The following is a 27,855-nucleotide window of genomic DNA, read 5'->3' as shown; positions in this document are numbered from 1 at the left end:
TATAAAGGTATCTGCACACAAGGTATGAAGCATTCAGTTCTCAGTCTACCTTCTGAAATTTCAACATTTAAACAAATTCTCCACACAATCAACAATGGATTGTTATACCTATATCTCACTGTTATAACTGTTGTTTTCCTTCCAGGCAAGACGAATTTAAAATCCTTACATCGACCACTGGAGAGTATTTCACAGAAGAATAAATGGGGATTGGGAATGTGTCCATGGGACATAGATGATGCCCCCGATTGCATATCATATAAAATTATAAAAGGGCAAAAACTAAAGAACGGTAAAAGCCACACTACCCAAATTCGTACTTGATCAGAGTTTTGTGGTAATGAGTATTGTGCATAAGTTTCATAACATTTGGTTGAGGCAAACTTAAGTTAGAGAACAGAAACTAAAACTTCAGAATTTTTTCCTTTCCAGTTATATATAGAGGTATAACTCTAGAACAGTTTAAGTGACCCCACCAAAATTCACACTCGTCGTGACTTGATCTGTGTTTTGTGGTCATCAGCATTGTGTATCAGCTTCATAACAATTGGTCGAAACAAACTAAAATTATAGAGGGGAATCTAAAATTCAGCACTGAACTTTCCAACTTATAAAGGGACATAACTCTAGAACTGTTAAAGTGACACTACCAAATTGAACTTGATCTGTGATATGTGGTCATCAGCATTGTGTATCAGTTTCATAACAATTGGTTGAGACAAACTAAAATTATAGAACGGAAACTAAAAATTCAGCAATTTCCCACTTTTAATGGGGCATAACTCTAGAACAGTTAAAGTGATGCCCCCAAAATTTGAAATAAATCTATGTTTTGTTGTAATAAGCTTAATTTTTGTGTATCAGTTTCATAACATTTAGTTGAGGCAAACTGAAGTTAGAGAACGGAAACTAAACATTCAGCAATTTTTTTTTTCATTTATAAAGACATGTAAGGGACGACATCAAAAGATCGATGTAGGATAAAAAACTTAAATCAAATAGTTTGGGGGGGAAGGGGGGTTAAAATTCTGCAAGTTTTGTATATCAAAAATCGATTTTTACATATATCCCTATTGGTAAATCAATTTTTCCCAAATTAAGTTAAGAGGGGGGGGGGGGGGGGGGGGGGGGTCAGTGAAAAAACTATGTGAATTAAGTTTTTTATCCTACATTGAACTTTTGATGTCGTCCCTAAGAGGCATAACTCTAGAACAGTTAAAGTGACCCGACCGAAATTCAAACTTAATCTGTGTTATGTGGTAATGCATTGTGAATAAGTTTCGTTACATTTGATTCAGACAAACTTATGTTAGAGAATGGAAACCAAACATCTTGATCTGTGTTTTGTGGTAATATTCATTGTGTATTAGTTTTAAAACAGTTGGTTCAGGCCTGAAGTTAGAGATTGGAAACCAACTTTTGGAAGAATGGACATACAGATGGACAAGGATAAAACTTAATGCCCACTCAGCTACATCAGGGGAATAAAAATGTTTTAAAGCAGTTGCTGGACAATGAAAATAAGGATAATGACAATGGACAAACGAGAATTGGAACCTTTGTAATTTAAGTTATCTTCATACTATGACTTTGAACAATTCACATCTTTTACCTTCTGAAATACAAGAGTGCACAGGCTGAAATGTCTCGCCTTCTTTACTAATCATTGATTTTATGTTGATAGTCCTAAATATAAAGCTTTATTACAACTGTCACATAAACTTAACCAAGAAAACTAAACATTGACCAATGAACCATGAAAATGAGGTCAAGGTCAGATGAACCATGCAAGGCAGGCATGTACAGCTAACAATTCTTCCGTACAACAAATAAAGTTGACCTATTGCTTATAGTTTAAGAAAAACAGACCAAAACACAAAAAAATAACACTGAGCAATGAACCATGAAAATGGGGTCAAGGTCAAATAAACCTGTGCGACTAACAAATAGATCATTACATTTTTCCATACACCAAATATAGTTGACCTATTGCAATTAGTATTAGAAAAAAAGACCAAAACTCAAAAACTTAATTTTGACCACTGATTACCATGAAGATAAGGTCAAGGTCAGATGACACCTGCCAGCTAGACATGTACACCTTTCAATCATTCCATACACCAAATATAGTAGACCTATTGGTGTAAAGCAAATCCCGACATCCCGAAATCCAAAAAAAAGGATTCCCTGATCCCGAAATCCCGAGCTTAAAAACACCTGATCCCGGAGTCCCGATAAAGGTCCTATCCCCCCTCATACACCGAATACAGGAGACCTATTGCTTATAGTATCTGAGGTATGGACTTGACCACCAAAACTTCTTTCCACGAGGTCAAGTGAAAACTGTCTGATGGGCATGAGGACCTTGCAAGGTACGCACATATCAAATATAGTTATCCTATTACTTATAATAAGTGAGAATTTAACATTACCAAAAATGTTAACTTTCTTTTCAAGTAGTCACTGAACCATGAAAATGAGGTCAAGGACATTGGACATGTGACTGACGGAAACTTCGTAACATGAGGCATCCATATACATGTACAAAGTATGAAGCATCTAGGTCTTCTACCTTCTAAAATATAAAGCTTTTAAGAAGTTAGCTAACGCCGCCGCCACCGGATCACTATCCCTATGTAAAAATCCTCTAGTTTTGAGAAAACGGATAAAAAAATCATTTAGGTGAAATAACTTCTATAAAGAGTCAATTAACAATTTCAGTCATGCTGACTAATTCTAATGTGCTGGACATTTTACTGTTCCTCTCTTTAAATAATCTTTCAAGGGAAATATTTCTCCTCTCAGATTCATTAACGATTTCATCATTTCAACCATGTTGACTTAATGTTTACATTGTTGATTTTATTTTTCAAAAATCATTATCATTCCACTGTAAGGGGTCATTGGACAATGTCTTCCAAATTGACGCTTTTTCCATCAAACTCAATTGGATGTTATATATGTGAACTGATTGATATCAATTAGATACATGATTTTTTAATATTAGTTGGTTTTAACTTTGAACTAGCTTCCAGTAACAGAGTACCAAAATACAATACTGTGTGTGTGTGTGTTACCACAGATCCATAAGCCATGGATATCAATATGTCTATAGTGACTATAGAGTTTTTATTAAAGGGGCTGGCCTAAAATAAAATCAGAGGAGAAGATACATACTAAAGAAAAGGATAATATCACATATGTTTTATTACAATATATTTTAACAATGTTTTGTCAAATACACGTACAGCAAGGTTTTTGGTAAAATAATGCAACAATAAGAAGAGTGGATTTGATCTCATAAAAACACAAATGCAAGGAAAAATGTTCATGGAAAAGAGTGATTTAGTACAACCATTTGCTCATCTGCAAACAAATAACTGTATGCAGATGAATAACATATATATTATTCTAAATATAAAACAATCAGATATTCTTAAAAAAACCTGCACCACTTTCTTTAACCTTTAATGTAACATTAAAACAAAGTATAAGCACATGTACAGTTTCTAGCTCATAACTAAAGCTCAGCCGATTTGTTCTTTCCTTGCTTATTTTTTATTTCAATTCAGGGGCGGATCCAAACAGTTTTAAAAGGGGGGTTTCCAACTATATGTTTACTTTCAAATGCATTGATCAGCCTAAAAAAAGGGGGGTTCCAGCCCCCGGAACACCCTCTCCCCTGGATCCGCCACTGCTATTTGCAATCAAATTTCAACACTCCTTTAAAAAATTACATACACAATTATACATGAAGTGTTAGCTTATACATATATACATGATGATGTAAACTTAATCAAGTTAATGTTTTTTAAATGTTAAAAACATTTTACAATTATTTTTTCACCTGATAATAAATAAATCCTCTCTAATGCAGAAGATATGTTGTGTTACTGGCCTGAACAAGGCATGCATTCATATTTATAATCATTTTTAAAATATTAAATTTGTAAGACTTGTACAAATTTCATTCAAAAATTAAGATAAAAAGTCTTACAAATTCACTACTTGTGATTAAAAAAAAACCCAAAATATCTTTGTCTTACATTGTCTGATGAAGTTGTCTCCCTTAGTTCTTTTCCCATATCATCACAATCTTACATATGTTTTTGGAGATGAAATGACAAAGATACATGTTTTGAAAACGCTGAGGTGTATTTTTTTTGTGTTCAGAATAATTGTCTTACTGTATAACATAATGCGCTTAATTTAAAAATACAAATGTTTTGATATAAATGTCAAAGCATGGTAAAAAGTAACAGTTTGATTTGATATCACATGTTTAAATATAAATTAAGGTTAAAGTTTATTATAATACAGTTAATTTGTTAGACCTTGAAGAACATTACATAGTTAGCACCATTACATAATGCCTTTTTATACATATATATGTTATCAATTTATACATTCAGGATTGTTTATCACAGGCACTTGTCTCTGAATTTTGTTTTACCTAAATACTTCATATATTTTCAAAATAGATGGGTAAAGTTTTTCTCAGTGACAAAAGCCTGTGTTGTTTATGGAGCCCATAAAGATTTACATGTACCAATCGAAAATAATATGAATGAACAATCTTACCAAATGGTACCTTACCATTGCTTACTGACAAAATAATTTCATGCCAGATTTCAATAAAAAATGTAAAAAAAAAATTCTGATGTTTTTCATAGTTTTTCTATTGAATACATTTTTAACACTTTTATTTCCATGATAAATAATACATTGTACTTGCAACCAAGCAGGGAAATTATTTTTATTTGACAAGACCAGAAATCCAAAATATTTTTCAGGGGTCTGTCTAAAGTTAACATGGTTAAGTCCAGGCATGTGTTAAGATCCCCTACCATGTAAATTAATGCAGACAATATGTTCTGGTCACCCCCCCCCCCACCATTAATCTGCCTTTGTTGAACTTCAACATTTTCAGTGTATCTCTAAAACATTTTTAATGTAAATACAACAAATTCTTGATTTCCAAATGACACAAAATTATGCATTGCAATGTAGAAGCAAACAATTAAGTTTGATTAAACATGTATAAAATCAACAATTATATCAACTCATAAGTTTATAAAATCATCTGCTTTAAAGACTAGAGGCTCTAAAGAGCCTGTGTCAATCACCTTGGTCTATGTGAATATTAAACAAAGGAAGCAGATGGATTCATGACAAAATTGTGTTTTGGTGATGGTGATGTGTTTGTACATCTTACTTTACTGAAGATTCTTGCTGCTTACAATTATCTCTATCTATAATGAACTTGGCCCAGTAGTTCAGTGGAAAATGTTAGTTAAAAATTGACTATAAAGGACAATAACTCCTTAGGGGTCAATTGACCATTTCGGTCATGTTGACTTATTTGTAAATCTTACTTTGCTGAACATTATTGATGTTTACAGTTTACCTTTATCTATAATAAATGTAATATTCAAGATAATAACCAAAAACAGCAAAATTTCCTTAAAATTACCAATTCAGGGGCAGCAACCTATCAACGGGTTGTCCAATTTATCTAAAAATTTCAGGGCAGATAGATCTTGACCTGATAAACAATTTTACCCCATGTCAGATTTGCTCTAAATGCTTTGGTTTTTGAGTGATAAGCCAAAAACTGCATTTTACCCCTATGTTCTATTTTTAGCCATGTCGGCCATCTTGGTTGGTTGGACGGGTCACCAGACACCATTTTTTAACTAGATACCCCAATGATGATTGTGGCCAAGTTTGGTTTAATTTGGCCCAGTAGTTTCAGAGGAGAAGATTTTTGTAAAAGATGACTAAGATTTACAAAAAATAGTTAAAAATTGACTATAAAGGGCAATAACTCCTAAAGGGGTCAACAGACCATTTTGGTCCTGTTGACTTATTTGTAGATCTTACTTTGCTGAACATTTTTGCAGTTACAGTTTATCTCTATTTATAATAATATTCAAGATAATAACCAAAAACAGCAAAATGTCCTTAAAATTACCGATTCAGGGGCAGCAACCTGTCAACGGGTTGTCCGATTCATCTCAAAATTTCAGGGCAGATAGATCTTGACCTGATAAACAATTTTACCCGGTCAGATATGCTCTAAATGCTTTGGTTTTTGAGTTATAAGCCAAAAGCTGCATTTTACCCCTATGTTCTATTTTTAGCCATGGCAGCCATGTTTTTTGATGAAATGGGAATTTAAACACAAACTTTAGGTTGCAATCAACAGTTTTTTTCTATGACGTCATATTTTGAGGGTCCATGTATAAGTGACCCTTAGTGGTGGACTGATTAATAAAGATACCTGTATAAAACTAGATATCACTGGAATCAGAATGTTCTCTAGTTTATAATGGAATAAAAAAAAAGTGTACTTTTAATAGTATAAAAAAGTTTTATCCAGAGAAACTGGGAAAAACATTGCCCAATTTAAGCTTAAAAAACCTGAAATCAGGTCATGTGCACACCCCTGAAGACATGATACCTGCACATTTTTCATAATCAAAGTTGTATGAATTTCATAGACTTTTACCTGGTCTTTCAAAAAATTCATGCTTCAGGCTACGTTCGCCTGCTCCGAAAAGAGCTACAGTGGCTGCAAATAAGTTTTGAATTTTCACTGCCAAAAAAACAGACTGTTTACAGTGTTGTCTCCCCTCAAAACATGAATATTTAATCTAATTTTTTAAATTATTTTAATCATTCAACCTGTTTTAATTGAAGTTAACATATCTTTACAACCAAATACAAAAAACATGATACTTTTTCACCAATTATGTTGATAAAAAGGGACTTCCCTCCATGTCTATTTTTAGTTGGGAATAACCCCTAGTTTTTTATACGAAACTGTTTATAGCACCCTTATTCTAGATACCCTAGGAATCAATCAGATGAAGTTTGGTTTGAATTGGTTCAGTAGTTTCAGAGGAGAAGATCTTTGAAATAGTTTACGACCACGGACGGACGACGACGGACGCCAAGTGATGGCAAAAGCTCACATTTCCTTTTAGGAAAGGTGAGCTAAAAAAGTATGAAATGACATAATTTATAATAATATAACATTTACACTTTGACATACGCTGAATTTCGTTGTTGTTCGTTTACCACAATGGTTGATACTGTAATTGTACTATTTTCAAGTGTTTCTTTTTTATATGATATAAATTAAATACAAATGGAAGCCTTTACTTATATTTGGTATTTCAACTCATGAATCATAATTAAACATAACATGAAAAAAAGAATTCATTTGACCTGATTATGAATTTGTGAAATATTTGTAATTGACATTAATGTGGCAAGTAATTAATTGTTACAGTTTAAGTTAAAAAAAAAATCAAAAAATCCCACCACCCTGTTTGGATAAATCTTTAACTTTTCTGTGTTATAAATAATTTGCAGTTAAACAAGCACATTTAAAAAATAAACTACATGTAATCAAGTAAGAAGACCTGTGAATTACAAAGAGGATTATCATTGACGATGAGTGTCTCCAATCAGAGAAGGAATAGGATAAACAAAAATTACATCTTAGACATAACTAATGGAACACATGTCCCAGTATTTTATCAATAATTGCAATATTAGTCATGTTTAAATAATTGTTAGTTACTGTATTGTTTTACCATGATTGACATGTATACATGGTATATGATTGTATATATGAACAAAAGAAAGATGTATCCCTGCATCAGATTCTGAAGCTTTAGACATAGTAGTACATGTACATGTTATATTCATGATGAATATTAGAACCTGATATTTCCAATACTTTATTATCTATATTATAATGTACAAATTTTAGGTGGGCATAACAATAAATGAAATTATAAAACATAATCATGATTATTAATCTTACCATGAGATGCTTAAACACAGGGTTGATAAAGACATATAAAATGGAAAAACCTGTTGAATTAAAAACATGAAAAGGATTTGCATTAACATGATTGCATCTAAATTTTTAAATGAATTCTGGAATGCACATACATTGATAGCATTCCTGGTCTGATTAAAATGAACTACATTGCAGATTGCTTCTCATCCAAAGAAGTATCTTAAAAATAAAAGCTTCCTAGTGATAGCAAAATTATGAAAAACTTATTAATGATTTCAAATATCAAAATCAGATAAAAAAATTTAATTACAGCATCCTGACTGTTGAGCTTTTGATTTTTTACGCAAGTCTACAGAATTACCATGCGATGGTTTCATTTCTACAAATTCCTCAAGTTGTCTTATCCTTCGTATTGCAGCTTTAAATGCTTCCTCTACATTTGTTGAATCTTTGGCACTTGTTTCAAAATATGGAGTTTGTCCATTGTTCGCACACCATTCCTTCCCGTCACTTTCTGGAATGCAACGATTGTCAACATCAACTTTATTTGCCAGAATTACGAAAGGAAAATTATTCCCGTCTTCAATGTCAGCATAGTATAAAAACTCTTTCTTCCACATAGATAAATTTCTAAAACTCTGCATGTCGTCTACAGCAAATGTCAACAAACAACAATCAGCTCCTCTATAAAATGGCGTTCGTAAACTTTTAAATCGTTCCTGGCCTGCCGTGTCCCAAATCTGCATTGTGTAGTGCTCTCCATCAGCTTCCACATCTTTATTAAGGAATTCAACACCTATCGTGTGGAAAGACTGAGCATCAAACTTGTTGCTGACAAATCTATTCATTAAGGAACTTTTACCCACACCTCCATCTCCTAGTAGAACAACCTTTAACAGCTTGGATTTACCAGACATTTTATAAACCTACAACAGAAAAGTAATTTGACTGATTAAATTTTTACTATATATAGGTGAAATAGCATGCCAACAAAACAAGATTCTACTATTAGGGGCTCATTCACAAAATATTCTGTAGAATCAATAATCATAGGGTAAATAAGGGGCAGAGATATAATCATAGGGTAAATAAGGGACAGAGATATAATCATATTTACCACTACCACAAAGGTTCGTGTATGCAAATTCCATTCTCAATTTTAATCATACCTTAAACTTGAATTATTCTATTGTTTCAATTGCCTTTATTGTCTGATTTACAAGCAGTAATTAGATGAAAGTTAAAAATTAAGGACATGGTTTTGCGATATAGACACAAGAAAAATACCATCCTCAAAATAATTATAGCGTTTCGGTACTGCAACGCTAGAACGGCCTGGCGAGAACACTGGAGCCTTGGCTGAGAAACTTATTAATGAAAATATATATATTAGGCATGCTTCCAAATCATTATCTTTCCTTCAAAGTGTTTGGTGTTAGAAGAGTTATTCATCTGTCACTTCTGTGCCTTTGTTAGGCATAACATCTTGGTCAGAACGTTGTGCAAGAGGGAGAATTTTCTAATATGGAAAATATCCTTATGACCATGAAGGCTGCTTAGACAAATGTATCAAATGATAAAATGAATATATTTCTATAGGCAGGGTTGGATTAAGAACATATCAGTATTAAAATAAGACATTGCGTAAAATGTCAAACAGGCACTATGACTTTGCAAATGATTGGTTGTCAAACCCTTTTTATAAAGGGAAAATGAAAGGGGAATACATAAAATTTACTCAATACATTGTAAGTGGTTACCCTATTTAGAAAACGCATTCCCTACATACATGTACTATGCATATTTTATTGGAACCACCCTAATTACTTCATCAGTGAGAATTTAGAAAATAAAGATAATACAACATGTATAATCACATGTCCATGATTCTATAAGTGTCTTCTAACAACACATTTCCATGATTAAACAAACTCACCTTTAAATTACTAACTATATTCAATGCTTAATATTGGTGTTCTTATATAACCTGAAAAATAAGAAAACATTAATAAATATATGAACTAAATGTACATGTACATTTATACATGTATGCTACAACTTACATCTTTAGTACATGTAGAACAGTGATATTTATCAAATTATATAAAACTATAGAAATAAATATTAAAATGGTAGCTAGAGGACAATGTCATCATGGTCATGGCTCGTACAATTATTAAAGTTACATAGAAATTTGAATACATGCAGTGTTCTCCCCAGTATCTTCAAATGAAATACTAAACAGGCTATTATTTGAACTTGGAATTATTTTTAATTATGGAATTCGCATAATTTCTTGTGTTTAAATTTTTTAATAAATTCCATGTTTATTTGGTATTATGATCTTTAGAGCGGTTAATAACACTTTCCATACAATATATTTTGGTTAGATACAAATGTAGTGTTGTGCGCGGCACAGTACATTCTATTAAAAATATACTATTTTCTTTGTAATAGAAAGTGTTGTGCGCATCACAGAACATTTCAGTACAGAATAAACATGGAATTTATTAAAAATTTCAATAACAAGAAATCAAGCAAATTCCATAATTAAAAATAATTCCAAGTTCAAATAATGGCCTGTTACTATTACTGTTTCTCTAAAATTGACTCATGCACTTGTCAAAGTGAGAACCATCAATCTATTATAAAATCTATTTGGCGCTTTAATGATGCTGAGACTACAATGTACATATATTTTTAAAAGTTTGGAAGTAACTATACCTGATGCATTATGATGCCTCTGATTTAAAAAAAAAAACAGAATCCTTTTTGAAAATTTAAACAGTAAACTAGACAAACAAAAATTAGCCCTCAACATGGAATGCTAAATAAATACAGGATAAATAGTACTTATATGAACTTATCATTACATAATTTATGAGTGATGTAACATTTCTTTCATTTACTTTAAACCCTAGAGAATAAATACTCATGTTTTAGTTATAACTTGCATCATGATTGCATGTCTAAGAAATTATACTTATGGAATGTATGGGAACAATATACATTAACACCTATTATTAGGTCAATCAATATATATATGTACATGTAATTATTATAGAAAATTACAAATGAATTATAAAAGAACAAATAACAGGCTATTATTTGAACTTGGAATTATTTTTAATAATGGAATTCGCATAATTTCTTGTGTTTAATTTTTTTTATATATTCCATGTTTATTTTGTATTATGATCTTTTGAGCGGTTAATAACACTTTCCATACAATGTATTTTGGTTAGATAGTGTTGTGCGCGGCACAGTACATTCTATTGAAAATATACTATTTTCTTTGTAACAGAAAGTGTTGTGCGCAGCACAGAACATTTCAGTACATAATAAACATGGAATTTATTAAAAATTCAATAACAAGAAATCAAACAAATTCCATAATTCAAAATAATTCCAAGTTCAAATAATAGCCTGTTAAATGTCATTACATGTATATCATGTATATAATCATGATAGTACGTGTACATTGTAATACATGTATGTATAAAACTAAATATAACTGTTCATATATTGTTTTAGTGCTAATTATAAAGCTGAGCCTAATGGTTTAAATAAATTCAGAACTGTAAATATTCAGAATGTATAGCAATGAATGTTTTTCATAAATTAATGCCTAAATGCTACATGCATCACAGAACCAGCTTTGCAATAATGTAAAATATTTTCAGTAGTGAATTTCTAATTGACAAATATTTTGCAATCACAGTAATTTTATCTCCAGTTTTTCCAAGTTATCTGTGATTCGTAAATATAATCATGATAATAATAAACATGATAAATGCATGTATTAAATTCTAAATTTATAGTACACTTTACTCTTGTAACATGTGTTAATATGTCAGTCAGGGGTACTACTTCAGGGCTGTAACTACCTAAATGTTCATGGATATTAACCCCAAACTGAATCAAAGCCTTCCCTTTGTTATATGGAACCTTGTGGTACAATGTCAGAGATATCCATACATAAGTTGTTGTCCCAAAACTACATCAATGCTTGTTTTTGACCCCTTTTTGACCCTTAATTCCTAGACTGTTTGCCCCATAACCCTTAAAATATATCCCAACCTTCTAATCTATGGTATGAACATTGTGGTACAATATCAGAGCAATTGCAATACTTATTCACAATTTATTGTCCTGAAACAAGATAAATGCTTGTTTTGGGCCCCTAATTTCTAAACCGTTTGTACCATTTAACCCCCAAAATCAATCCCAATCTTTCTTTTGTGGTTAAAAACATTCTGTTACTTATATAAGTAGTACCCCTGACTGACACAGTTGACTTAGAATTTCACATAAACATAAAATTGAGAATGGAAATGGGGAATGTGTCAATGAGTCAACACCCTCACCATATATACATGTACTACATGTAGTAGACAACAGCCGAAGGCCACCAATGGGTCTTCAATGAGAAACTCCCGCAGCTGAAGTGTCCTTCAGCTAACATACATTGTACATGTAATATATACATGAACTGTAAATTTAGAAATTAGGTCAACAGGCACTAAAGTCTTATTTCTAATGAAATAAACCCACATGTATATCATGTATATATAATACAAACATTATATTCTACAAGCGTAATTTTTCAGAGAAAAGTGACCACAGTTCTGACTATTCAATTATAAGAGGGTCAGACTATCTGACTGACAAATAAAAGATTGTCCGACTGTTGGACTATACATTGTGTAGATGCAGAACTGTTGAATTATAAGACTGTCAGATTTAACCTTGATTGAATAATTAGTCTTTGATTAGTCTTGCGCATGATTGTATAAATATGATAAACATGATAAACATGATAAAGGAGCTTCCTTTATCATGTTTATCATATTTATACAATCATGCACAAGACTAAGGAGGTCTTTTAATGAATCACTAAATTCAGTTATTTTAAACACTTCTGTACAGTACAATTGTACACTTGTATATCATGTGAAAAACAGTGAATTGATCACATAATTCTTAAGTTCAACAAATGTGATCATGGTGATGAAATGAATGTGATTTTGACCAGGGGCGGATCCAGGATTTCAGATTAGGAGGGGCGCAATGTTAAAATTTTGGCGAGGCGAAATTTTTTTTGAGGTATAATTATCGAAATTATTGGAATATTCTTCTAAAGAGGGTGCAATGTAGATATCTTGCATGGCAAGCAAAACGTGGCGAATATTTTGTGAGTTTCAAGCTAAAACCGCATAAATCCACCCATGTCAATATACAATCACCATAATTAACAAGAAATGTGCGAGTTTTAATTCATTGACTCAACAATAGCTCAACTGACCAATATTAGATTTAAAAAAAAAAACGGTCTACTTTTGCCAGCGATTTTTCATTGTCTTTTCACAATTTTTTATTATTATTATTTTTTGTTGTTTTCGGAGGTCGTGCCAAACTTTTTATGTACATTTTTTTACAGCAAACCACTAAATTCAAAATGAGATCTTTATTTTCATGGGATCCTATATGTAATACGGAAATACGAGTTGGAGCCTTGATCGTTTATGCATGCTTCGGCAAACTTTACAGGTTGCAATTAAGTGAGAAACATATATTGATACAAATTAATAAAAACTAACCTTTCGCTTGAACCAGTATTTCTATCTTTCATTAAGAAAGAATTTAACCAGTTACCTTGACTGTTTTATTCGCTGGTCAATGATGAAATACCCAACCCAACCGCGGGTAGGGCACTTTCACCTACTTCGTTGGAAAGTGAGTTAGTGATGTTTTGGAGTTTCGATTATCAAAGAAATTGTTTATAATTTATAAAACTGTTTTACTTTAACTGCCAATTAAAGCCTATGATATGTGTCATCAAACGCAGTACCGCGTTTGACACCTTTCTTTGAAGTATACCATATTTATGATAGAACTTATAGATAAACCGTAGGTCAGTATATTAGTAATCACATTGGTTCTGTTAAACTTACTGTTTTATATACTTCTTTGAATGATAAAACAGATTGCAATGCGACGACATTATGTTTCGTCGTCTGTTCAGATACTTTATTGAGCTGGGGACAACCCATGCTTTGCAAATTTTAGGGGGGCGCACGCCCGCCACGCCCCCGCCTAAATCCGCCCCTGTTGACAACTTTGAAGTGACAGATTACAAGTTAGATGCACAGTGACTGGCATCATGCATGTATTAATAAGTTTGAATGACATTTTCTTGCTATCATCTGTAATTATTAAGTTATAAGCGAGAACGTATTTGATGACATGTCCACTTACGTATCATGCATATTATTTATTAACATTTAACTATGACCCATCGATAAAAATCTGCTATTATTGTATTATTATTGGGTAGTGGTCAAGTCCTGTCAATACACCTAATCACTATTCCCAGGCTAACCGGAGAATCTGTCCCGCTTGAACTATCGACGTCATACAATAACTTTTACATTGTGGAGTCAGATATTTTATATTATGATGTCAATATTTTACTGGAACCTAAGTGATGTCCAACAATGGCGGAGGAATAGCGATAATGTGTATATATATATATATATATGTTGATATCATATGAAGACTGATGACAAGTCCATTGAAATGGCATTAAAAATTTGATTCAGTGCGCATGTTTAGTGTGACAGGATTGCTTTCCTTAGAACATGGGATAGATACTAAGTCAGCCATAAGCAGTTGAGCTTAGGAAGTACTTATTTATCTCAGTCGGTATATGGGCTGTATTGTAACACCAAGGATTTGTCTTACTATACAAATCCTTGGTAACACAGACAGCAAGGTTTCTAGTCCCGGCAGAGACACACTATTTTGCAAGAAGAATCATTCTCTCAGGTTACACTATCATCATATTGTGAAGTATTGTACAATTATTTCGCATAAACATGTTACCTAGCTGAAAATACATGCTATGTTTCCTACTGGACAATGAGATGTATACTTTAGGCTATATACATATGGTAGTTTGTAATTTCTTACTGTCTCCCCCTTTTTCTAAATAAAGACATGTTTCATTGTTGGTCATTGTCATGGGATGTGCTGATGCATGAGAGCATATTTTACTTTGTATTTTACACATGTTTAATGTCTTTACCTAATGTAGATAATTCAATTGCTGGCTTCTCTTAATACTATACTCTACATCTTCTCTTTCTTTGACATGGCTGTCAAAATATGACGTCAGCTGTAATTCATCATGTGATCATCATGCGGATATTACTTCCGTTGTTGCGAAGGACGCGTAAACAAAGGCACGTGGTAGACCTTTCTTAACGTGTATAATTACAGATAAAGTAATTGAACACTAATCTAGAAAAAGCACGAAATCATTTCGATTAGTCATTTATGAACTGTCAACATTGCTTTTTATCATAATTTAAAAAACCGTAACCATAACAGTGTCGATCCGTCTACCAACGGGTTTTAGTCGTTGTAATCTTGGTTACTAAGACGCTATTTTCCATTTCTTCAAATCCTGTTGGGTTACTTTTTAAAATATTTTCTTAATCAAACAAGGAATACCAAAAAGAAACGAATCCAAAGTAATTACGTCAATCTAGTTAGATAGCCTGTTCACAGTTAGCTAAGAAACTTAGAAAGGTAACATATTTCTATAAAAATAGCCATAAAGTTGCAGGTTCTTGTCAATCTTGAAAACTTTTTGAAGTTTTCAAAGTAATATTTATGTGAATTTGATTCATTCACTCTTATGGGATAGAGTTGTCATAATCACAATAGGCCTCATCACTATTTGGTTATCGCAACATTAAACACATGAATCTTCTACATTTGGACTGGTAACACCATACATGTATAACACTCACTTTTCTTTTGTGCAATGTTGTGGCACAGGGACAGGGCATCAGTCATGTAAGCATGTGGTAAGTAGTGTTTACTCAATAAAAGTACAATTTTACTTCAAGAAATAGATTAGCATGTTTTGTCTGCAAATTCCATGTTGAAACAAGAATGTGTCCAAAGTACACTGATGCCCCACTCGCACTATCATTTTCCATGTTCCAGGGACCTTGAAATTGGGTAAAAATCTAATATAGCATTAAAATTAGAAAGATTAGTATAGGCATGATAGGGAACATATATGTACTACATGTACGTTACAAGTTGATTGGACTTCAATTTCATCAAAAACTACCTTGACCAAAAACTTTAACCTGAAACTCTCACTTTCATTTTCTATGTTAAGTGGACCGTAAAATTGGGGTCAAAAGTCTAATTTGGCTTAAAAATAAGAAAGATCCTATCATAAGCAACAAGTGTACTAAGTTTCAAGTTGATTGGACTTCAGCTTCATCAAAAACTACCTTGACCAAAACTTTAACCTGAAGCAGGAGAAACGGACTGACAGACCGACGAACGAACGGAGCCACAGACCAGAAAACATAATGCCCCTCTACTATCATAGGTGGGGCATAAAAAATACATGTATACTAATCAAAGCAGTAAAACACCATATTTTCTGGAAAATCAATTGGTCCTTGGGATATTAATTAGTTCATGTACATGTAGTTATGCTTATCTCGAGAAATTGTGGTAGCCAGATTCTTGGGTCAACCGGGACAGATTTTCAAGGTGTATTGTCTTGACTCCCATGTAAAGGTACCAGCCTACAATGTATATATATTTTTCAGATGGCAAGTGGAGAACAACATTTACATCTTTCTGTTAGAGAAAATGACAAAGAAAAACTTGGAGAGCTTTTGGGAGCTGGAGTTGATATCAATTGTTTATTTTACGGATGGACACCATTACAAGTAGCAATTCAGGAAGGTATTCATATTAAAAAAAGTAAAACTTACAGTAAATTATATAAAAGTATAAACTTATAAATCATCATGATCATGTAAATAGTCTTTATTTTAAAAGTTAGCTTGTATTAGACAGTTTTGATTAGAATAGGATGATGTTGGATGGCCGATTTAAAACTTTTGATAGCAAATTAAATGATATTGAAGACAAGAGCATGTTTATGTAATAGGAATACGAAACCTTTCTTGAACACAAACACGGAGTCAGAGATTTTTATGTGCTAGTTCACAAGTAAACATTTCACAAAAAACATATCGCCATACCCAGAGACATTATTTTGAGTCCGAGCTGACCATGCATGTCTTTGCTCTTTTTCCTTAATACTGTACATGTGTGCTTAGCGGAGAAGCATAAATGTTTTTGATTTGACCCTGTTCATGCTGTTATCAATTGAAATCAAGTGCTCCCACACTTTAGCTCTAAACACTGTACACTGATGCCAGAGAGGCTGTTCTGTTGAAATATGAAAAATTTGTAATTTAAAAGAATTCAATTTACATAAGTGATAAATTATGACAGACACACATAAAAAATTAGAAATGTAATAATACCCAATACAGCAAAAAAAATACACCAAACAACAAAGACAAAAAAAACCAACACATAAGCAATACCGTAGTCCAGATAATCTGATATTGTACACAGAAAACTTAACATTGAGCAAACAGGAATCTCAACAGAACATTTCCTGTTGAATTTTTACAACACATTAAAATTATCACAAACATTTCTAAATATACAGTAAGCAAAAAACAATACAAAACATTGTGTTCAATGAATTTGTTTGGCATACTTTTTATACACATTCAATCATAATACAGAATGAACTCAGAATTTGGCAGTTGTTGACATTTTGATGGTAATAAGTAGAAAACAAACATTCTTTCATCATTTTGAATCGGTTAAGTTGATACAAAGTTAACATTGTTTTTACTACAAACCTGATTGCTTACAATATTATGAATATTATTGCAATTTTTTTATGCAAATAAGCTTTTTTGCAGAAAATCATGAACAAAATTAGAATTTCCCTACAACTTATTTTTTTTCGGAGTACATGTATCCGTAAAATTTGATATATTTATTTATATGTTTCAAAGGTAATGAAGATATTGGAGTATTTTTAATAGAGAAAGGATGTGATTATAATTTCCATGACAGACACAGTGTTACACCATTTGAAGATGCTGTCAACAGAAATTTATCAAAGGTAAGTACATGTATTTTGAAAATAATAATATACAGCATGGAAAGTCTGAACATACATGTAGGAGGGCACTATACAGTAATAAGGATATGATTCATCAATAGAGCAATTACTATATCTCAGTAACTTTAATTGGATTTAATGGAAATGTTTTGATAAGGCCAAAATATGTCCCCTGTGTGCAGTGATTTTTTTTGGCCATTATCACAATGAATCATAGTTTAAAAATGCAATGACTAGATAGAAAATAGGTTGTTGTTTTGAAAAGTAAGGTATCAGCTATCTTTTTATACGACCGCAAAAATTGAAATTTTTTTGGTCGTATATTGGTATCACGTTGGCGTCGTTGTCTACGTCGTCGTTGTCGTCATCCGAATACTTTTAGTTTTCGCACTCTAACTTTAGTAAAAGTGAATAGAAATCTATGAAATTTTAACACAAGGTTTATGACCACAAAAGGAAGGTTGGGATTGATTTTGGGGGTTTTGGTCCTAACATTTTAGGAATTAGGAACCAAAAAGGCCCTAAATTAGCATTTTTTTGGTTTTCGCACTATAACTTTCGTTTAAGTAAATAGAAATCAATGAAATTTAAACACAAGGTTTATGACCACAAAAGGAAGGTTAGGTTGATTTTGGGAGTTGAGGTCCCAACAGTTTAGGAATTAGGGGCCAAAAAGGGGCCCAAATAAGCATTATTCTTGGTTTTCATACCATAACTTTAGTAAAAGTGAATAGAAATCTATGAAATTTTGACACAAGGTTTATGACCACAAAAGGAAGGTTGGGATTGATTTTGGGAGTTTTGGTTCCAACACTGAGTTTAGGGATTAGGGGCCAAAAAAGGGCCCAAATAAGCATTATTCTTGGTTTTCACACAATAACTTTAGTATAAGTAAATAGAAATCAATGAAATTTGAACACAAGGTTTATGACCACAAAAGGAAGGTTAGATTGATTTTGGGAGTTGAGGTCCCAACAGTTTAGGAATAAGGGACAAAAAAGGGGCCCAAATAAGCATTATTCTTGGTTTTCATACCATAACTTTAGTATAAGTAAATAGAAATCTATGAAATTTTGACACAAGGTTTATGACCATAAAAGGAAGGTTGGGTTTGAATTTGGGAGTTATGGTCCCAACAGTTTAGAAATAAGGGGCCCAAAGGGTCCAAAATGGAACTTTGTTTGATTTCATCAAAAATTGAATAATTGTGGTTCTTTGATATGCGGAATCTAACTGTGTATTTAGATTCTTAATGTTTGGTCCCGTTTTCAAATTGGTCTACATTAAGGTCCAAAGGGTCCAAAATCAAACTTAGTTTGATTTTAACAAAAATTGAATCCTTGGGGTTCTTTGATATGCTGAATCTAAAAGTGTACTTAGATTTTTGATTATTGGTCCAGTTTTCAAGTTGGTCCAAATCGGGGTCCAAAATTAAACTTTTTTTTTTGTTTGATTTAATCAAAAATTGAATAATTGGGGTTCTTTGACATGCCGAATCCAACTGTGTATGTAGATTCTTAATTTTTGTCCCGTTTTCAAATTGGTCTACATTAAGGTCCAAAGGGTACAAAATTAAACTTAGTTTGATTTTAACAAAAATTGAATCCTTGGGCTTCTTTGATATGCTGAATCTAAACATGTACTTAGATTTTTGATTATGGGCCCAGTTTTCAAGTTGGTCCAAATCAGGATCCAAAATTATTATGTTAAGTATTGTGCAATAGCAAGAAATTTTCAATTGCACAGTATTCAGCAATAGCAAGAAATCTTCAATTGCACAGTATTGTGCAAGAGCAAGAAATTTTCAATTACACAGTATTGCGCAATAGCAAGAAATCTTCGTGCAATAGCAAGTATTTTCAATTGCACAGTATTGCACAATAGCAAGAAATATCTAATTGCACAATATTGTGCAATAGCAAGAAATTTTCAATTGGAGTTATCTTTCTTTGTCCAGAATAGTAGTTGAATCAACTTAAATCATTGTTTTATACAATATACAATGTATATTCACTTTTACTACCAACTGATGAATTAAAACAATGTTTACCATTCAGTGATAACAAGCACTTTTTTTACATTTTAATATTTTATGATGTATTTAAATGTGTAGTTATTGTTGCAAACTCCATTAGAAATTTGAATTGAGATCAGTTTTGGAATAAGGGAAAGGGGGATGTGAAAAAAAAAATTGGTGGGGGGGGGGGGGGGGGGGGGGTCAATTTTTCTCATTTCAGATTTTATAAATAAAAAGAAAATTTCTTCAAACATTTTTTTGAGAGGATTAATATTCAACAGCATAGTGAATTGCTCAAAGGCAAAAAACAAATTTAAGTTTATTAGACCACATTTATTCTGTGTCAGAAACCTATGCTGTGTCAACTATTTAATCACAATCCAAATTAAGAGCTGAATCCAGCTTAAATGTTGTGTCCATACTTGCCCCAACCGTTCAGGGTTCAACCTCTGCGGTCGTTTAAAGCTGCGCGCTGCAGAGCATTTGGTTTTTGTATTGAAAAAAAGTTTAAAAAGCAGTACATTTACATTTTCAATTATTCATGAAATAAATTAACTACTCTATAAAATATAGTAAATCTTAAACAGGTGTTTGGTATTATAATTATAGGTTCCAAATTTAACAGTTCCTCACTATATTGTATGTACCTTCAAATGTAAGACATTGCCATTGTATAGACACCTATCCATTTTTGAAGAATGTATATATATATTGACTTATTTTCTTCTTTTTGTGTTTTGGGTAGCTGTCTTCCTGATACATGTATTTGTCCCACATTAACATTTTTAATCATTTATCCATTAATTCTGTTTAGATTGTAGGAGCATTGATATCAAAGGGAGTTAAGCCAGATGAGCCCTTATCAACTGGTAATTTGGCAATTTGTGTAGCAGCTGAGAAGTCATACAAAGAACTACTGCAAACTCTCATAAATGGTAAGAAAAAAATACAGAATATTTTTAAGGTTACAAAGAAAGGTGATCTAAAAATCTAATGATTCTGTCTACTGTGAAAGTACTTTAATTCGTGGGTATCAATTTTTCGTGGTTTGAGCAAAAGTTACATGTTCATGGGTTTATAAATTCGTGGATTTTATTTTTTTCTGAAGAAAAAAGTCAAGTGAAGAATTGAAGTCATCAGGAACGAAGATTCTTTTTGATAACCATATGTTGTTTCATAATGATTAGTGGACATTGCAAAGTAAGGTGTCCATTTTAACTTTACTGGGACGTTTTTAAAAACTGACAACATTCAACAAGTTGGAAATGAAATAATTGCTTTTATCTGGGAATACAAATTGTCCTGATTGAAGGAAATTGCGAAGTAAACATTTGAGTTGTTGCATACGGGTTATCAGAAGTGGTGACATTAATAAACCAGAGATTGGGTGATCAACAGATTAAAAACCATCAAACTGAAAGGTGTTAATTGGGTCATAAACATGTCACTTAAAGAAAACAATTAAATATATACATATGCTATAAATGTACCTTGAACTGTAAAATTAATTTTGATCAAAAGCAAGTCCAGCATGAAATTATTATTTTCTGTATTAGAAGTATTATGTGATACAACGAACACTTCATCATAGCATATCATCACCGGAAGTCTGATCAACAATATTTTTTTGAAATATTTCTTATGAGAATTAAAAAGATTAAAAGTTGTGCAGTTTAAAGATTAAATATATATGATAGGATATAGTTCTGCCTTCAGTCATGTCAGTTTTAGTTCAAAGTGCATTTGGTGATATTCAATTTCTTCTCTAGATTTTATGGCTCGCCCATATCCATGTAGTCAAACCATGTCTAGATTTGGACAACAGTTATCATATTTCAATGGACACTTAAATTCGTGGATAAAGTCATCCACGAAAACCACGATAATTGGTTCCCTACGAAAATAAAAATACTTTCACAGTAATTTTTATTCTTGATCTTAATGATTTAACCAGTCCATTAAAATATGGTTATATGTACTTAGAGTTTTGATGGTTTGTTTAATTTATTCACAAATTTAATAGACTGTATGATTTAAAGTATGACTATTTGTATAGACTACTGTTATACTTTTAAAGATTAAATGTTGCTTCTAGATGTATTTTTGTCATTTGTATTATTTAAATTTCCTTTTCTATGAAGGTTTCCCATACCTAATTCATATTGTCCTATCTTTTGTTTTTTTTTTATTTAAGTTACCCGATTTATAAATGACAAATTTAAGACTAATTGATACAGGGATATAAGTTGCATACAATTCACAGCTGTCTTATTACATCATATCTTTATTCAGGAGGCGCAAGTGTGAATTCTGTGAACAATGACGGAGCAACACCACTGTACATAGCCTCTAAAGAAGGACATAGTGGATTAATACAAACACTATTGTGTGCCCGAGCTAATGTCAATATGCCATGTGAAAAAGGGGAACAGCATACACCATTAATAGCTGCTACTGCTGCAGAACAGTTTGATGTTATTAAATTACTGTTAAAGGTATAAAGACGATTTTAAGATATGTTTTTTTTAATTTTATTTATACTCACAGATGTACATGTGACATTTGTCATTGTTTTTGTCATATGCTATAATGTCTGTCAAGATTAAGACATTGTTCAAGACTATTTTTTAGAAACTTTTTTGTAGTACAATATGCTACTGGTATCATTTTATGCTAAATTAACAGAGAATTCTATATCTGTTTGAGGCTTATAAGAAATATAAAAGACATGAGAATTATTTTTGTTTTGCATTGCTTTATATTACCAGTATTCAAAAGAAAATATTGAAAATACTTTGAAGAAAAATGTTCTGATTTTCTTTAAATGAAGTACATGTACAACATACAACATAACTCTTTCTTATGAAATGATGAATAAAAACTATGGGATGTTAATGCTTCCTTTGCAAAAAAAGCTTAAATCTAATATCTCTCAGAAAACTTATATCAGAATTTTCTACTTTGTAATATTAAAAAAGTTTGCAATGGTACATACCATAACATCATACATTCAGTGTTGTTACATTACTATTCAGATTTCAGAAATGTTTTTTCATGCTGTAGAAAGATTTTTTTTTTATTTTGTTAGTGTACCAATTTAATTAATTATATATCATGTCTTAATTTCAGAACAATTGTGACATCAATGCTCCAGATAAGGATGGTTGGACACCTTTATGGCATGCCTATGGGAACAATGATGAAGACAGCATGAAATTGTTACTGAAATCAGGGGCAGATAAGAATGTAAAAAATGCAGATGGAGTAACAATAATGGATGAAGCTAAAGATGCAGATGATGACAGCATGGTAGAATTATTACAAAGTTTTTCACAGGCATGGACATGAAGTGAAAGTGAAAGCACAATGTGAAAGAATCTCGCAACTTTATAAACAGTAGTGCTAAACAAACTTAGCAACTTAGCACATGCTGCTCTATTCAGCACAGATAATTGGAGGAGTCTGAAGGGAATTACAAAGTGTGCCTTAAGATAAAATATGCATTTTTCTAAAGTTAAAGATAAAAAATAAAAGATTCTACATCAGAAATGTATTTTAAAAAAAATCAAATAAAGAAAATGCTTGTTCTAAAATCTAAATGTATAAGCTTATTAAGATTTGTAAGAATTGTGATCCAAACCAGTATAGTAAATGGTGTATTTGGAAATTGGTTACTGAAAAATATTTGCTTAAAAAAATATGTTATCTACTCTTAGGAATTCTAAGATATTTTCCCTTAAATAATTAAACACATATTACTTTTATTTCTGAGTTAAGCAATATTTTTTAATTACATATATTTTCACTTACTTACTGAAATATCTTTTCATAAACTCTAAGATTTCAGCTGTAAATTATTGAAATATTAGTTCATAAATATAGGGCTGTCATGCCTTTATGGCAAGATATCTGATATGAAATACTGATATATTTACAGATTATCGTTGATAATCTCAACGAGATTGATTTTCTGGCTTGAGCTGGGACAGGAAAGCAAGAAAGGCAATCAAGTTTAGATAGCGATAATTTTCCTTCTCAAGCGAGTAGCATGATATGAAAAATTATCACAAAAAAAGATCAAAGGAGAAATGCACAAAATAGCGATAATTAATCAAATTGAAATAAAAGATACAGATGCTTTAAAATCCTTTTGTTACATCAAATGTCTTATATGAATGATTAGTATTAGAATCAATTAGTGATACAAGTTAGACTTTGAAATTACAGAAATATATGTCATTTGATATCTGTTCTTATGTTTTACATGTTAATAAATTAGAAATGTTTCTGGAGACGGACAGCATTAAATTGAACTCAAAAGTTTTCATATTTTGACTTTTTATTTAAATGAAATACCAATGTTACAATGTTCTATTATTGAACTGTCATAATCCTGTTCAAACTGACCTGGTAGATTTATACAAAAATAAAGAATAGATTTTGTTGAGACAATATTTCTAATAGTGTGAGATGCGAAAAGCAGTATCAAATATCTGAAGCTTTACAAATGTATGTCTTGCAGTGGCATCGACCCAGTGATTGTAAATAAGGTCATCATAGATACCAGGATTAAATTTTTTATTTACACCATATGCGCGTTTCGTCTACAAAAGACTCATCACTTCGGTGTTGACATGCATGAATATCAAATATGTGGTCATTGTGGTCATTTTTATAAATTTTCTGTTAATAAAAACTTGAAATTTCCCGAAAAAAAAAAACGGTTTTCTTATATTCCAGGTATAAATTAACCCAGCCGTATTTGGCACAACTTTTTGGAATTTTGGATCCTCAATGCTTTTCAACTTAGTACTTGTTTGGCTTTGTAACTATTTTGATATGAGTGTCACTGATGAGTCTTATGTAGATGAAACGCTCGTCTGACGTACTAAAAGAGGGACGAAAGATACCAGAGGGACAGTCAAACTCATAAATGAACTGACAACACAAAGGCTAAAAATGAAAAAAAGACAGACAAACAATAGAAGACATGAAACAACATAGAAAACTAAAGAAAAAGCAACACGAACCCCAAAAAAATCTAGGGGTGTTCCCAGGTGTTGAACTTCTTATCTTTCTTCCTAAGAAGTTCCTGTATGAAGTCATCCTCATAATAATAAAGACACAAGTCGGCAAGAAGAGGGTCACAATTGGTTTCCCATTGGAATGCCAACAGTTGTTTAATCAGTGACCCTTGAATCCAAAAACGTTTAAAATAGATTAATAGTAATTCTTTTTCGTTGGCATCATACCAACTCCAGCAATGGCAACTGTAGTCTTTACGTGTTCTTGTTGGACTAACTGGAACATGTTCATTAGATGGCTAATAATCCTACATCTAACACGGGGTCAATATCACTGCTTTTGGATAATTAGATCCCGAGGGTATAACCAGCCTTGTAGCCAGTATTTGGTTCTGGCTTGAATATACGGATATTGTTTTTATTGAAGTTATGTTCGTCCGTTTGCCATCAGTAAATTCGTCCAATACGTATACATGGTCTATATGCACACCTTTTTCAGGTAATAAATACGGAACAGAATGACCTCTTATTTTGTCAGTAGCTTAGCAGTGGCAAGTTGTAAATTAGATCGTCAAGAAACCTACTTTTTGTTTTTCGATACTTTAAATCACAAGTGGGATATGCTTGTCAAGAAAAAATTTCTCATTCACGTTCTTCATTGTGGCCCCTGCATAACATTATAACCAATATGTGACACCGCAACTTTTCTCGTTACAGCAATAAATGGTTAATTATTTTTCATGTAGATTAAGTAAGAGCTTTAGCTATATGTATAGTATATGGCAAGCCATTTTACTATTTATTCTAACTTCAAGATATCTCAAATAATATATAAGATATCTCATATAATATATAAGATATCTTATATAAGATATCTTATATAATCAAGTTTTTATAAGATATCTTATGAACTTTATAAGAAATCTTATATACTTTATAAGATATCTTATATACTTTATAAGATATCTTACATACTTTATAAGATATCTTATAAACTTTAGAAGATATCTTATAAACTTTATAAGATATCTTATAAACTTTAGAAGATATCTTATAAACTTTAGAAGATATCTTATACAGAAAATTATATGAGATATCTTTTAAGTTATATAAGATATCTTATAAACCTTACAAGATATCTTATATACTTTATAAGATATCTCATATAATTTATAAGATATCTCATATAATTTTCTTTATAAGATATCTCATATAATTTTCTTTATAAGATATCTCATATAATTTTCTTTATAAGATATCTCATATAATTTTCTTTATAAGATATCTTATATATTATATGAGATATCTTATATGTTTTATAAGATATCTTATATAAAAATTATTTATAAGATATCTCCTAAAGTTTATAAGATATCTTATATAAATAATTGCATTGAAAATCAAAGTCTCCCTTTAACATGTTTAAATCATAATTAAATGCGGTTCCTTCAACCAACATACGTGATAAATCTCAAGACTTTACACCGTATTTACATATTAGAAATAATAGTGACATCATTGAATTAGATAGATATTTAAATTTAGACAGTTGAAAGAGGATACTGTAAAAATAAAACAGAGAATGTTATTACACATGTATTAGAAATGTTAAAAATACCACAAATAGAAAAACAACTTTATTGAAGGCCGATAGGACAAAGAATGTTCCACTCACTCTCATTACTAAATACAATCCAATGGTAAAAAAACCTTTATAGTAAAGTTATAAGAAAACATTGGAGCAATCTGCAAAAAGACAAAAAATGCGTTGAAATCTTCACCCAGGTGCCTATCATAGCTTATAAACGTAACAAAAATATCAAAGAATATCTTGCTAAATCAAGGAAATAGTTTGGAGACTTTTGAAAAGGGACCCATACTTTAATAGCATAAGCAAAAAATCCTGAAACACTGTTAGTTATTGTCTTAATTATAGGCAACACACTTTCATATAAATGAAATTGAATAAAACGGTGTAAAGTCTTGAAATTTATTACGTATGTTGGTTGAAGGAACCGCATTTTTAATTATAATTATATTACATATGTTGGTTGAAGGAACCGCATTTAATCATAATTTTTAATTTTCTGCGGTTCTGATGTAGGGAGCCTTTGTTCTTTAAAAATAATGGTTGAAGTCGCGTTTATAAGATATCTTATAAAGTATATAAGATATCTTATAAAGTATATAAGATATCTCATATAATTTTCTTTATAAGATATCTTTTAAACTATATAAGATATCTTATAAAGTATATAAGATATCTTATAAATATTTTTAGAATGAAATTCAAAACAGTGTGGCTGTGGCCATTGATTGACAGATTAAATTCATCCATTGACTGGGACAATTTACGTGAACGTTTGTATGTAACGACCACTGTTCACGACGTACCTACGATAGACATTTAAACTGTGGGGTCACCAAAGGGTTCTTAGCGCCTTTAATTATAAAATAGTTCGAAAAATTAATCAGGAATAACCTTTATGTTTTGATTTATATAATTGATATAAATCAAAACATCGTGTTATTTCGATTAATTTTTCGAATTACTTTATTAAGGTGTTAAGAACCTTTGGTGACCCCATAGTTTAAGTGTTTTTAAAAAGTACACAGTGAGCAGTGGTCGTCACATACAAACGTTCACCTAAATTGTCCCAGTCAATGGATGAATTTAATGTGTCAATCAATGGCCACAGCCACACTGTTTTGAATTTCATTCTATATAAGATATTTTATATACTTTATAAGATATCTCATATAGTTTATAAGATATCTTATATAGTTTATAAGATATCTTATATAGTTTATAAGATATCTTATAAAGAAAAATTATATGAGATATCTTATAAACTATATAAGATATCTTATAAACTATATAAGATATCTTATAAACTATATGAGATATCTTATAAAGTATATTAGATATCTTGAAGTTAGAATAAATAGTAAATTGGCTTGCCATAAT

The 27,855-nt window shown here is 31.3% G+C and overlaps 3 protein-coding genes across 5 annotated transcripts in view; 1 reads left to right on the top strand and 2 right to left on the bottom strand.

Annotated features, from left to right (window-relative positions):
* Nucleotides 1–27,855, bottom strand: part of LOC139486786 (ragulator complex protein LAMTOR1-like) — a 513,831-nt gene that overhangs the window by 6,515 nt on the left and 479,461 nt on the right. The window lies entirely within an intron of this gene.
* On the bottom strand, nt 7,122–15,009 carry LOC139486785 (ras-related protein Rab-9B-like). The gene is made up of 3 exons (XM_071271747.1): nt 14,904–15,009; nt 9,753–9,803; nt 7,122–8,742 (listed from the first exon to the last, which is right to left on the bottom strand). Exon 3 carries the CDS (start codon nt 8,731–8,733, stop codon nt 8,119–8,121), a length of 615 nt encoding a protein of 204 aa, XP_071127848.1. The 5' UTR covers nt 8,734–8,742; nt 9,753–9,803; nt 14,904–15,009; the 3' UTR covers nt 7,122–8,118.
* On the top strand, nt 15,053–23,412 carry LOC139486784 (ankyrin repeat domain-containing protein 29-like). 2 transcript variants are annotated; one of them, XM_071271745.1, is made up of 6 exons: nt 15,053–15,409; nt 16,459–16,597; nt 17,737–17,846; nt 20,678–20,798; nt 22,156–22,358; nt 22,993–23,412. In XM_071271745.1, exons 2-6 carry the CDS (start codon nt 16,459–16,461, stop codon nt 23,209–23,211), a joined length of 792 nt encoding a protein of 263 aa, XP_071127846.1. In that variant the 5' UTR covers nt 15,053–15,409; the 3' UTR covers nt 23,212–23,412. The 2 variants fall into 2 exon arrangements, with proteins under 2 accessions (XP_071127846.1, XP_071127847.1); XM_071271746.1 differs by having other exon boundaries at nt 15,242–15,351.

This window comes from Mytilus edulis, chromosome 8 (genome assembly GCF_963676685.1).
Source record: "Mytilus edulis chromosome 8, xbMytEdul2.2, whole genome shotgun sequence".
NCBI lineage: Eukaryota > Metazoa > Mollusca > Bivalvia > Mytilida > Mytilidae > Mytilus > Mytilus edulis.
The sequence above is the reverse complement of the archived record's forward strand: the minus strand, read 5'-3'. Positions and strand labels throughout refer to the sequence as shown.

Bases quoted from the DNA above. Each gene is read 5' to 3' on its own strand.
- LOC139486785 (XM_071271747.1), bottom strand. From the start codon at position 8,733: ATGTCTGGTAAATCCAAGCTGTTAAAGGTTGTTCTACTAGGAGATGGA.
- LOC139486784 (XM_071271745.1), top strand. From the start codon at position 16,459: ATGGCAAGTGGAGAACAACATTTACATCTTTCTGTTAGAGAAAATGAC. The intron at 17,847-20,677 runs GTAAGTACATGT...AATTCTGTTTAG, and splicing joins TCAACAGAAATTTATCAAAG to ATTGTAGGAGCATTGATATC. The intron at 22,359-22,992 runs GTATAAAGACGA...TCTTAATTTCAG, and splicing joins TTATTAAATTACTGTTAAAG to AACAATTGTGACATCAATGC.